The sequence below is a fragment of the Peromyscus eremicus genome, chromosome 18 (genome assembly GCF_949786415.1).
Source record: "Peromyscus eremicus chromosome 18, PerEre_H2_v1, whole genome shotgun sequence".
Lineage (NCBI taxonomy): Eukaryota > Metazoa > Chordata > Mammalia > Rodentia > Cricetidae > Peromyscus > Peromyscus eremicus.
The window spans coordinates 13,805,446-13,819,361 of NC_081434.1; the positions used below are offsets into that span (position 1 = coordinate 13,805,446).

General features: G+C 37.6%; 1 protein-coding gene across 2 annotated transcripts in view; it reads right to left on the reverse strand.

Moving 5' to 3' along the window:
* Zfc3h1 (zinc finger C3H1-type containing) overlaps positions 1-13,916 on the reverse strand; it is a 54,613-nt gene that overhangs the window by 11,527 nt on the left and 29,170 nt on the right. For both annotated transcript variants that reach the window (XM_059245731.1, XM_059245730.1), the window contains exons 13-23: positions 11,455-11,629; positions 10,877-11,008; positions 9,960-10,502; positions 9,757-9,866; positions 8,305-8,436; positions 8,084-8,205; positions 6,541-6,642; positions 6,205-6,324; positions 4,876-5,059; positions 2,651-2,837; positions 551-739 (exon numbers count right to left, since the gene is read on the reverse strand). In XM_059245731.1, the coding sequence (XP_059101714.1) occupies positions 551-739; positions 2,651-2,837; positions 4,876-5,059; positions 6,205-6,324; positions 6,541-6,642; positions 8,084-8,205; positions 8,305-8,436; positions 9,757-9,866; positions 9,960-10,502; positions 10,877-11,008; positions 11,455-11,629 (1,996 nt within the window). The remainder of the gene's footprint in view (positions 1-550; positions 740-2,650; positions 2,838-4,875; positions 5,060-6,204; positions 6,325-6,540; positions 6,643-8,083; positions 8,206-8,304; positions 8,437-9,756; positions 9,867-9,959; positions 10,503-10,876; positions 11,009-11,454; positions 11,630-13,916) is intronic.

Sequence of the window (13,916 nt, forward strand, 5' to 3'; positions counted from 1 at the left end):
GTGTAGCCCTGGTTATACTAGAACTCACTCTGTAGACCAGGCTATCCTCAAACTCACAGAGATCCACCTGTCTCTGCCTCCTGAATGTTCTATTAAAGACAAGTGCCACCACTGCCCAGCTTGTAAGTGAAAATTTTTATAGTCACTAAATTTTTAAATTACCAATCTTGAGGTGAGCACAGATTTTACTACCTTAAAGTTTATGATGAAATAAGATGAAAAGTATTAAGTTTCCTTACACTTAAAATCTGGTAAGTCAAAGACAAAACAAACAACAGAAAAAAGTGAAAACACGCACCCCCCCCCCCAATTAATCCAGATGATTTTCATTATGGGCTGATCCTTTTAGATTGTATTTGAAGGCTTAGCTGGTGAGTATCTAAAACAGTCTTCCCATGTTTCCTTGTAAGAACTCTAAAAAAAAGTAGAATGTCCCCACAACTTACTTGTAAGTGACAACAGAGGAGTTCAAATCCAAAGCCTGTGCCTTACAATCCAACAAGGTACACATGCTCTCCAAACCGAAAGGAAATACTGTGAAAACGCTCACCTGTAAAATTGCAAGAGCACTCTGGCATCTCCCAGTGAATATGTGTAGCTGGACTCTGAACAAGAGAGCCTCTAGAAGCTGAAACGACAGAACATCTGAGGGCCCCCGCTTGGCTGCCCCCATCAGAAACTGCACCAGCCTCTCACACACGTAGTCCTTTTCTTCAAAGGTGCTTTCTAGGTGAAGAAACTGGTCCAAAGAGGGTCAAATAATTAATCTTGCTTTATAAGAAAAATTTGAGATTTTTTTTGTCTTTCAATTAAGAGTCTCAATAGAGGTACAATTTATGAAAAAATTTACTTTTCAGTATAATATCCCAACCTGCCCTTCTGTGACAGATTAGAACACAAAAATCACATGAACTAAAACAATGAGATGTACTTACTCTCCAGATCACTATGGAGAGCAATTCACTTCATTTCTCTGAATCAACATACAATGATCAAGACCATGACAGATATACAAAGCCTAAGTTTATGATCATGCACAATCTGTGTTGTTAGGTATGTGACTATTTAAAATCTGAAGAATTTGAAGAGTCTGCGGCCTGGAGAGATAGCTCAGCAGTTAAGAGCTGCTCCAGAGGTCCTGAGTTCAATTCTCACCACCCACACAGTGGCTCACAATGGTCTGTAATCTAGTCCCAGGTTCCCGTGCACTGTGGCACCCAAGGCACCAAACACACAAGTGGTGCACAGACATACATGCAGGCAAAACACACATGCACATGAAATAAAACAATTTAAAAAAGACTTCTGGATTAGAAATGTATGACAGATTAAAGATCAAACAAATTTAGGAAAAAAATACATCTTTTGAATATTCTTTCCATGGAAAATCTTGTGATAATCAACAGTATCAACTTCAGAATAAATAATAAATATATTTATTACTAAATATATTAAGTAAATAATAAATACCCTTTGCTATTCAAGTCTATTCAGCAGCTCAGCTCAGAAAGGACAAGTTACAGTAATCAATTCATTTACTAAAAGGCATTACGCTATCCAAACTTATGTTCAGAGGTAAATGACAAATCTGAGGCATATTGGCACAGAAATGCCGTAAAACTGAGGAAGCAGGATTATTTTAACCCAGGAGTGAGCCAGCCTAACCAAGCCAGGAAGTGGCATTTCAAAGGAACAAACAAAGTGACACTGATAAACCTGTTTCCTGGATTGGAATATAACTCAGTGGTGAAGTGGGTGCTTACTGTTCACAAGGATTCAGTTTTAAGGCTCAGCTAATTTAGAAACACAACAAAAGACATCTGATAACTCAGTCATCTAAAAATTTATCCGAATCTAACGGTTCCTTAGTTCAGTGGGCAGAAGTTATTCCTGAGTTCAGATATTGACAAACATGAATCCTTTTCACAAATGAATCAATTACAATTTTAAGTTTAGATAAGAAAATATATTCTAGCCATACAGTGGTAGTGCATGCCTTTAATCCCAGCACTCGGCAGGCGGATCTCTGTGAGTTCAAGGCCAGCCTGGTCTACAGAGCAAGATCCAGGATAGGCTCCAAAAGCTACAAAGAAAAACCCTGTCTCAAAAAAAAAACAAAAACAACAACAAAAAGTAGTATCCAGGGCAGGCTCCAAAACTACACAGAGAAACACTGTCTTGAAAAATAATAAATGAATGAATGAATGAATGAATGAATGAAAAGAAAAAAGAAAAACTATTCTCTCAAAGAAAAGTCCAGTACTAGCAGAAATTATAGGTAAGACTTCACAAACAGTGAAGAAAAAAATTGTTTAAATCCCAGTAATTATAATTTTACACAACAGAAATTTAAAAGAATTTTTTTCATGTTTTATGAAACTCCCTTAATTTTGTCCAAATGAAAACTCCATAACAATTTGTCTAATATTTTAACTATTTTTTTTCTTTAACCAATAAATTTAACAATGTCTTCTTTAAATATTCCTCATTTTTAGTCAACAACCTATCCCTTCAGAGAAGGGACTGGGAACCCGAGAATCTTGTAAGTTAATCTGCACACTGATAAAAGTATAGTCTATTAAGCTACATACCAAGGAATTATGAGCATAGCATCCATCTCACCCACATGATTGCTGTCTTCTCTACTTACAGTCCAGAAGCTTTGATAGTCAGGAGCATACTCCACAGCTGTTTCACACATCTCCTGCACCTCCTCCTTGGTCCCTCTTTTGGAGAACAATCTGAGGTAATGGCACCAAATTTCTGGATTGTCCTTATTGTTTTCCAGTGCTCGAGCCAGTACATTCAGAGCAGAATCCAGAGATTCTGAACACAGTCTGTGTGTTAAAAAGGAAGGGCAAAGCGTTCCATTATACGACGCCTGAGCAGCTAAGGCTAAAGCTCAGTGCCTAGCAGGCATGTGGCACAAGGGTCCATCGGCAGCAGTGCTGAAGCAGACTGAACAAATACATTACAGCGTTAACATCTAAGGAGAGCTAATCAAATGAACCAAACTAAAACTCTACTTTCTGTTAGAACCTAAAAGAGCCAGGATCACAATGAGAAAAGGTAATAAATTGGGATTTCAAATCACATTTGTCAAAAGCCCAAAGGTCCTGATCTTCCATAGACTAAATAATTTCTTTTTAAGTGGATATTCAGCAAGCATTTATCACAGATAAAAACATAGTATAATAAAAGCACTAAGATTATCAACTTCAAATGTGATCTACATACATATTCAGCAATACCTTTTATGATTTATACTGTTTGAAAACAGGAAAAGTTAAACAACTCTCTCTCAAGGCCAGCTACTGCCAGCACAAAATATCAAAGCTTTCAATATAATAGTTCTTTTCAGCTCAAGGGCTTGCTATCTCTTAAAGAAGATAATTCTCTCATGATCCTATTCACAGAGTTGTACAGTTCTTTTGTCCCTTACTCAATAAACGAGTCAGACAAGAAAGCACTGTAACTTACCCTATTCTCATGGAAATCACAATTAGGCAACTTAAATAAGACCATATTCAGGTATATGTGGTTTATCAGCACTCTGCAGCCACTGCCTTATTTAACAGGTTTTATTCTAAAGTTTTGAGATAAGTCTTTCCCAGTAGACTACTTAAAAAAAAAAAAAAATTGTTATACTTTAAAATTACATTGTAAAGATTATTCCCTGGCTTGTTCTCCACTATTAAAAAGCAGAGTGTGAAATTTGTAACAGAAACTACTAGCTATGAAATTACTTATCGTAACTTGAATATAACCATGAAACAGAAAAAACACTAATTATGGGGTTGGGGATTTAGCTCAGTGGTAGAGCGTTTCCCTAGCAAGCACAAGGCCCTGGGTTCGGTCCTCAGTGACGGAAAATTAAAAAAATAAAAAAATAAGCCGGGCGGTGGTGGCGCAAGCCTTTAATCCCAGCACTCGGGAGGCAGAGCCAGGCGGATCTCTGTGAGTTCGAGGCCAGCCTGGGCTACCAAGTGAGTTCCAGGAAAGGCGCAAAGCTACACAGAGAAACCCTGTCTCGAAAAACCAAAAATAAATAAATAAATAAATAAATAAATAAATAAATAAATAAATAAATAAAATAAAAATAAATTTAAAAAATTAATTAAAAAAATTTAAAAAACACTAATTACATCAGACTTTGAAGTTGGTCAAATAAACTTAAATCTCCATTGCAAATTAACCTAAAATTTAACCTGTCCCATTCTCATCCTAATTTTGCCAACAGACTCTTTTTTATTCCTAATTTTGGTTTTTAAGACAGGCTATCACTATGTAGCCTTGGCTGGCCTAGAACTCACTATGTAGCCTAGGCCTGACTCAAACTCACAGAGATCCACCTGCTAGGATTAAAGATCCATGAGCAACAAACTCCAGTATAATTTACCACCTGTTATTGACTGAGCCATGAACACACTCTATTCTTTAAACTTTTCGACTAGGTTTTGAGCAGTAACAGAATACTTTTGGCTTCGTCAAAAAACAAAATAATGGTTCAACGTCAGGAATGATGGAATCTACCTAAAATGTCAGTACTTGGAGAGTAAAAAGAAAGCATAGTTCAAGGTCATCCTCAATTACACAGCAAATTCTAAGCCAATCAAGGTTACAACATAAGACCTTGTTTCAAAAACTAAAATACTCAACCAGGTGCTCTGGCTCACACACATAATATCAGTGCTTGGGAGGCTGAAGCAGGACTGCCTGAGCCAGGAAGCAAGTTTCTGACCAGCCTCGGTCAGAGTGAGACCCTGTCTCAAAACAAGACTCCATTGATAATGAGAAGGAAACCTAATGACCATAGTTGAAATAAAATAAAAAAGAAAGGCATAAATATTTCAAAACAATGTGAAGCTGACCTACCCCTCATTTTGATTCAAGCATTTGTATGCGAGTTTGAGCCAAAGTTGTACATGAGAAGGATTTTCGAGTACACTTGCTTCTAAATTAGCAATGTCATCAGTTTCACTGGTAAAATATCTAATATCATCTGGAGTGACAACAGTATCCAAAGCTGGAACATTTATTTGGTTCTCTGGTCGGAAGGCTGTAAGGACAAATACCATTAGCTTTATATCTTCTTTAACAACCCAAGGGGTTAGATGATTTTCAGCTCTAAAACTGAACTGTCAGAAAATTAACCATTCAAACCTCAGCACTTCTGGAAGAATGGTGCTATTTCAAGCATCAGGAAAATAAGAATAAGACTTAGCTTATAAACTAGAAGTATGGTCTGCTGGTAAATTATATTAGACATATTAATTATGTTAAGGTTAAGTGATATCATCAATAATTGTGAATTATAATTTAAAAAATAAACTAAATGTTAAAATGCAGCCATGATGGTGTACACCTATAAACCCAGCACTCCAGAGGTGGAGGCAGGAGATCAGGAGTTTAAGGGCAGCCTTGGGTACATGAGACCTTGCCCTGTCGATGTGGGGGGTAATCTAAGTTAAAAGTTACAAAGTATTTCTTCTACATCTCAACTACAGAATCATATATTATATAATCACAAATAAGCACATGAGTGAACCAGGGCTTCATTATTAATCCACAAATTATGCAAACTAGAAATAAGAATGCAAGATGTACTCAACCATGAGTTTCTTCACTGGTTTCAAACACACACACAGAGTTTACTGCATGTCAGAAAATACAGACTCCAGCCAGGTGGAGGTGGCGCACGTCTTTAATCCCAGCACTCGAGAGGCAGAGCCAGGCGGATCTCTGTGAGTTCGAGACCAGCCTGGTCTACAGAGTGAGTTCCAGGAAAGGCGCAAAGCTACACAGAGAAACCCTGTCTCGAAAAACTAAAGGAAATACAGACAACAAAATAAAGGGAAAAAGAACATGTGGTTTCAAGACTCCGGCAAGGCAGTGGTTTTCAAATGAAGCTATGCTCATCCCACTACAGCATGTCTGCAAATACATGAGATCTATTTATTAGGGTTCCTCCCATTTATTTGGCAAGGAGCATGAATGAAAATGTCCTGCAATGTCAGGATCAATTCTGCACAACAAATACTTATATTGCAATTGCATTTAAGACAATGAAAAACATCAATGATACAAGTTTAAGGAAATGCATTTTATAAACTAAGTTAGTAGATACATTGGAAGAACTGTCAGTGTTTTAAAGAAGAGAACACCACTTAATTCTAGATCTCATCTAGATCTAGATCTTCTTACCATACTGAATTGGTCCTGAAGACTGCTCATCATCACTACTGAAGCTATTCTCTGATACAGGTTTTCTACAAAACTTTGGCTTCCATTTTCTTTTGTCTTTGTAAGTTGTAAATGGAGGTGCTAACACAGACAGGAGAAGATTGTTAACTGGTGTAACTAGGTTTTCTTTATCATACTGAAGACTTTAAAAGAGCTACATTTATTTGATCACGGTAGTAAAAGACAACATTCACATAATGCCAGATGGTCTGCAGTTCTACAGAAATAAACACACATGCATACACACACACACACACACACACACACACACACACACACACACACATATATACTTACTATGACCTTTACTTTCATTAACATTGCTAACAAGGAGAACAGCCATCTGGTCCATTGACATTCGGTCTTTGTTTACTCCAAAAAGTTTATCAACATACTTTTCTGAAAATGAAAGTGATACTATATTCAATATAAAAATTTGACTGTAATAACTATGCTAATTAAAAGATTATGAAGCAAAGACTAACTTAAGACTTAAGCTATATATGGTACTAGTCAGTAACACCTACACCTATGAAAGGGCAAGGCCTGCAGTTAGCTTAACTACTATGACAAATCCTTCCCACCATACCACAATATGTACTGAGATTTGCAGTTCATGAACTAAAATGGACTACATTATGAAGTAAAAGTAGAAGACCCAAATGAGGAATGATGAAGTAAGTTCAGTGACTTTATAATCACTCTGGATAGTGACATACACATACGTGCACACACATTAATTCCTTTAACCCAAAAGACATTATTTGGCACCAAAATCTGGGGAGAAATTCAACAATACTAGCTCACAGGTGTTTGTTAGTAATCCATGGTTTCTACATCAAATTTTATAATAAAGTACTTGCTACTTCACTACAAGATTTAGAGGCTAAACCATGTTGTTAACCTTTAGTGCTCCTGTGTTGTGGAACAATCCTTTTTTACACTCTGAATATGTATTACTCTCATTGGTTAATAAAAAGCTAACAGGCCAGTAGCTCAGCAGGAAGTTAGGTGGGAAAGCCAAACTGAGAATGATGGGAAGAAAAAAGGAGGAGTCAGGAGAGAAGCCAGCAAGCCAGCCACCCAGGAAGCAAGACATCGCTAGAGGACAGGTAAAGCCATGAGACATTTGGCAATTTAAGAGTTAGCTAGTAACAAGTCTGAGCTATCAGCCAAGCATTTATAATCATATTCAGCCTCTAAGTCAGTTATTTGGGGCCAGGTGGTTTGGACAGGAAACATCCATCCATTCGTTTACACTCCCGTGCTTTTGAAAACAGCAAAGTAAAGTAAAAGTCTACATTAAAGTCATCAGTAAACTATCTACACAAGTGTTGCTATTTTTTTCCTAATAAACTGAACCATTTACATGACTAAAGAACTTTCTGAAACAATGAAAATGTCTTAAATCACTGCTGTCCTACTGGCCAGCACCTGCCACTTGGCAACCAAGTACTTAAAATGTGGCTAGTAAGACTGATGAACTATGCTTTTATTTAAATTTACATTTAGCCGGGCGGTGGTGGCGCACGCCTTTAATCCCAGCACTCGGGAGGCAGAGCCAGGAGGATCTCTGTGAGTTCGAGGCCAGCCTGGACTACCAAGTGAGTGCCAGGAAAGGCGCAAAGCTACACAGAGAAACCCTGTCTCGAAAAACCAAAAAAAAAAAAAAAAAAAAAAAAAAATTACATTTAAAGGCGAATACACAGTTAGTGACTATTGTATTTGATAGGGCAGATCTAGGTAAGTGTCATAAGTGTGAATTACTGGCTGTTTAAGATGTCATAAACTGTGTATGATTTTTTTAATTTCCTAAGTTCAATAAGAACTCTTTACAAACCTGTTGCAGAAGCAACCTCTTCATCAGTGCTTGTCTCTGAACATCCAATCAATGACAGATTATATGACAGAATGTCCTGGAACAACTGTTTTCGGCTAAGTGTATAGTCTTGCACGTGCTGCCTAAAATAAAACAGGAGCACAAAAAGATAACCATGTACTTATCTAAATTAAGGAACCATGGCTTTCTCTAGAAATATCTTCCAAATAAAAACTACTCACCACTGACAATCATCATCATTACACGTTCCTGTTAAATCAAAACGGCAGAAACACTGATCTGGCTCAATCATATTACTGTATGATACTGAACTTAGGGGAAGTTTTTCCTTGGTTCGATAATAAGGACTAAATCTAGAAAGAAAATGAATAGGCACATTATAGTCCATACACATTTCTCTAAGAGCTAGACATTTCCTTAAATTTTTCTTTCTCGGTTAAAACTTCTACCCCTGCTTACCTAATCAAATCAACACCCAAAAATAACTACAAATAGCCAGAATATACATCATAATAATAACTACTTTTATAATGGGAACATGAGAGGCATCACGTAGAAAACTAAGTGAGGTGGTACACAACTGTTTCTCAGCATTTGAGAGGCTGAGCTCAAAGAAAGCCAAGCTGATGTAGGAATGCTCCATCTCATTTTAAAAAAAGGGCCTGGGAAGCATTCAGTGGTAGATACCTGCCTAGTATATATGAGGCCCTAAGTTCAATTTCCAGCATAAATAACAACCACCACCATAAAGCTTTAAACTATTTATAATACAGAAAAAAACATATAAATAATGCTATATTCTAAGCTTTTTTTCCCCTACCACACAATAAAATGCTATTTACTAGTATTTCTTGCATACATTACCAGCCAATACAAATGCTAGGATATGAGCCTATACTACTTATTAAATGCTTTATAATTTTATCATAAGACCACACCCATTTAGCGGTCCACAACTTCCAGCATTCTGAAAATGTTGTGGGACAACATTAGCCATCTCAGAATGTCCAAGTCAACCTTCCGAAGGCCGGCCAATGGCAACTGAAGAGTGCTAAATAGAAACTCAAAACTGAACATCTGTACTGTCCAGATGTGGCAGCACACACCTATAATAGAGCAGTTGAGAGGCAGAGTCAAGAGGATTACTTCAAGTTTGAAGCTAAAAAGCAAGTTCGAATACAGCCATAGCTATGCAGTGAGTCTATCTTAAAAAATAATATATTAGCCGGGCGATGGTGGCGCACACCTTTAATCCCAGCACTTGGGAGGCAGAGCCAGGAGGATCTCTCTGAGTTTAAGGCCAGCCTGGTCTACAAAGCAAGTTCCAGGACAGGCTCCAAAGCTACACAGAGAAACCTTGTCAAAAAAATAAATAAAATAATAATAATAATAATAATAATAATAATAATAATAATACAATGAATATATAAATGAATAAATTAAAAATTTCACAAAACTCTAGTCCTAAAATACTTAACAGAATAAGAACATGCTGAACTGCAGTTTCTGGCATGATCTGAGAACAGCAATACATATTTTTGCCTTCCTTGAAAGGTTTGTTTTCCAGGTGACTGTAATTTAAATGCTTCTTTCTATCTATTAACACATATTCAACGTAAAGCAGTAGGAGCCAGGGGAGCCCTGAAACTCAAACGATTAACTATCTTTTATACCTGTAGGATTTAAAGACTAGAAGAGGGCTCTGGTAGGGCCTAAAGGGGCATGGCTTCACTTCCGTTGTTTTACTCTGAGCTGTAACAAAATCCACATCCACAGCAATCTCCTGCAAAAACAACCAAAATCACAGTAACTCCACAAGACAAGTGAGGCACCGGGTAAACTCTAGACTTCACAGAGACTAGGAAATGCCACTGACCTGACCGTGCAAAATCTTTTCTGTAATGCCTGTGGTCGTTTTTAAAATCAGCTGTTTTAAGCTGTCAGCTTTGGAATACAATTTTTGTAATTCACCGATTTTTAACCCTAGAAACAGTTCTGGCTTTTCTACAGTACTTTTACTGAGTTTGTTTATACACTCTTTGTTAGGGGTGTCCGTGTGCTTAAGGTTGGGCTTAGTGAAAGCATTAGAATCCAGGAAGGATCTTCTCCGTTCTCTGTTGGAACCTGACGACACTTCATCGTCGACATCATTTTCTTCTGTGTCCAAGGTCAATTTATCTTGTGTCAGATCGTGAAGTGAGGGCTGAGGTAAAGAAAACTCAGGTTCCTCTTCTACAACAGGAACAAGATTTTGTTGTTCCTTTGCTTTGAGGGCTCGGGCTTCTTTTAACTTTTGAATTTTCAAGGCATATTCATATTCTAGCTTTTGTAATCGTCTTTTTTCCATAGCAATTAATTCTGCTGAATGCTTTCTTGGACTTGATATTGGAGAATTATCCAATCTCATCACTTTGTTTGGCTGGGGGAGAAAGTAAATATTTTATAGCACTTTATACAATCATATACAATTCCCCACAAGATAATTCTATCACTGGAATATAATACCAACATCACAAAACCAAACTGACAAGGAGAGCCAAACTATTTAACAAGTCAACATACGTTTGCTAGTTAATCTATGACCAACAAAAACTAAAGCCAATGCAAAATAAATTTTAAAAGCATCCAAAAATGTAGGTATCATTAAAATATACTCTAGATTTTATAATTATTAATATAATCTGTTCTCTGAATTTACAGCAAAGTTGGAGTTACTTTTTGCATCTCTTAGTTTAGAAGTACCACTAAAAACAAAAAACCGACTTTCCAAAAATATTCCTCCAAGCAACTTACTCCAAGGCGATCTTGTTCCAGCTTGCGTTTCCCTAGCTCTTTACTGGCCACTGCCTTTGCCCGAGCAAGCTCTTCTCCATACTTCAGAGTCAAAGCTTTCTTAATGGTAACACGCTGTTGAACTCTGTGAATCTGAAAATAGAAAACATATAAATGAAAATCCTAGGAAATATCCTCTCAAATGCAATAGCTTTAGAGGCATTCTCAAAGTAAAAATATCTTAACAGTATGTCTCAATAAGAGACCACAGGTTACATATATGTTGATGGTGTAAGTTCAAATTTTTCCCCCTTTGCCTTAGAGAGAACACACACACACACACACACACACACAAAGAGCCTATAAAACATGCAGTTTGGGGGCTAAAGAGATGGCTCGCAGTTAACTGCTCACTCAGAGGACTGGAGCTCAGCTCCAGCACCCAAGTGGGGCTGTTCCAGGGGATCCCACCTGATTCTGGTGAATATCAGCACACATGTGGCAGACACCAGACACATACATAGGAATAAAAATACAATTCTTTTTTAAAACGCAGTAAACAAAAGACTGCAGTATTAATCGTTTATAAAGAGCATTACTTGTTCTTGGAGCTTCTTCAAGAACATCCTGTTAACACTGAGGATTTTTTCAGCTGCTTGAAGCTGCTCTGTAAGTTTTGTAATTTTTGCTTCAGCATTTCGAACAGATTCTTTCTTCTTGGCTTCTTGTAGTACTAGATTCTTTAAAACTGATTCATCTTTGATCAAGAGAATCCTGAGTGGTAAATAACAAAATTCTTATTGTTTCCTGAACTAGCAGTTTGACACCATGAAAACAGAGAAATTTCAAAGTAATAATATAATAATGCATTCAAAGAATTTTTAATCTTACATGCAAATTAGAATTTGAAAGAGACAATTCTGTCCATAAACTGAAGATGTACCTTATATGTTATGAAATATAGTTTAGCACAAGACAAATACCAACACCAAATACACTTATAAACACTTTCAGAATATACTGTGCTCAGAATACTTAGTATCTAATTATATTGTTCAGAAGGAAAACAGAACATGTTCTGTATATACGACCTCATACTGCCTTGCATTGCTCCTGTTACTTTCGTTTAAAAAAAAAAAAAAAGAAAATCACAATTACATTCACTTTCATGATTCACAAAAAGAATATCAGGATCAGAAATGCTAGAAATGAGGCTATGAACACCTACTCCTTCCTTTTCCTTAATGACCCACAGACAAACACTTAAAAGCTTGTCTGTAGTCAGCCAGCACGTAAGAGCCCTGCAGGCAGGCACTCCACCACTGCTGCTACTCACTGGACTCTGGAACCCACAAGACCCACTCTGCCGCCCAAACCATCGAACTCTCCTCCCGCCCTGGACAACCGGATCCACCGCAACATCAGCAGCCTCTAGAGGTACAAGCCCCACCTACACCAGTTGGAAGAACAGATCCACTCTGCTGCCCAATCCCACCTGCCCCAGCATCTCTGCATGAACAGCCCTCTCCAGCAACATCACAGACAAGTGCCACCCACACCAGATGGAAGAACAGGCACAGGCAAAACCCACACCAGTTGCAAGAACAGACCCCATAGGCATAAATAAGTAAAGCCACACCAGCCAGAAGAACTGGACAGTATGCTGGATCTAGGCACCCAAACCCCCACAAACCTCAGCTGAGACAACCCTACTTGACTTGACAACCAGCCAATCACCAGAACCCTTGGCAATTCGGGCCATAAGACAACAAAGGAAACAGACAATAAAGGAACAAAAGACCCATCCAAGAAAGACATTACAAGAATCAACACCAGTACCTATAATTATCCCAAACCCAGATGGGTAAAGGGCAGTGTAAGAACACATTCAACAATATAAAGAGCAATATGGTACCACCAGAACCTAACAGTTCTACAAGAGCAAAACCTGAACATCCCAATGCAGATGATGCAGAAGAAAACGACCTTAAAAATAACTTTATGAAGATGATAGAGGCCCTTAAAGAGGAAATGAAAAAAATTCCTAAAAGAAACAAAGGAAAAGACAAAACAAAAAAATTGGAAGAAGTCAATGAATCCCTTAAAGAAAGTCAAGAAAAAAAAAAATCAAACAGGTAAAGGAAACAGTTCAAGACTTGAAAATTGAAATAGAAGCAACAAAGAAAACACAAACTGACGGAATTCTGGTAATGGAAAATCTGGGTAAATAAACAGGAACTACAAATGCAAGCATAACCAACAGAATACAAGAGATGAAAGAGAGAATCTCAGGTGTTAAAGATATGATAGAGGAAATAGATTCATTGGTCAAAGAAAATGTCAAATCCAACAAATTCAAACACAGAACATCCAGGAAATCTGGGGCACCATGAAAAGACCAAACCTAAAAATAATAGGGAAAGAAGAAGGAGATGAATTCCAGCTCAAAGGCACAGAAAATATATTCAACAAAATCATAGAAGAAAGCTTTCCCAATCTAAAGGACATGCCTATGAAGACTTAGGAAGCTTACAGAACACCAAATAGACTAGACCGCCCCCCCCCCAAAAATAGTCCTGTTACCACATAATAATTAAACCACTAAACATATAGAATAAAGAAAGAATATTAAGAGCTGCAAAGGAAAAAGGCCAAGTAACATAAAGGCAGACCTATCAGAATTACACCCAACTTCTCAATGGAGACTCTGAAAGCCAGAAGGTCCTAGACACTAAGAGACCACGATGCCAGTCCAGACTGCTACACCCAGCACAACTTTCAGTCACCATAGATGGAGAAAACAAGATATCCCATGACAAAACCAGATTTAAACAACACCTATCCACAAATCCAACCCTACAGAAAGTACTAGAAAGAAAACTCAACCCAAGGAAGTTAGCTGCACCCGCAAAAACACAGGCAATAGATAATTGCACACCTGGAAATCCCAAAGAAGGGAAACACACACACACTACGACCACCAGCAGCAAAATGAAAAAATAACAGGAACTATCAATCACTGGTCATTAATATCCCTTAATATCAAGGGACTCAATTCACC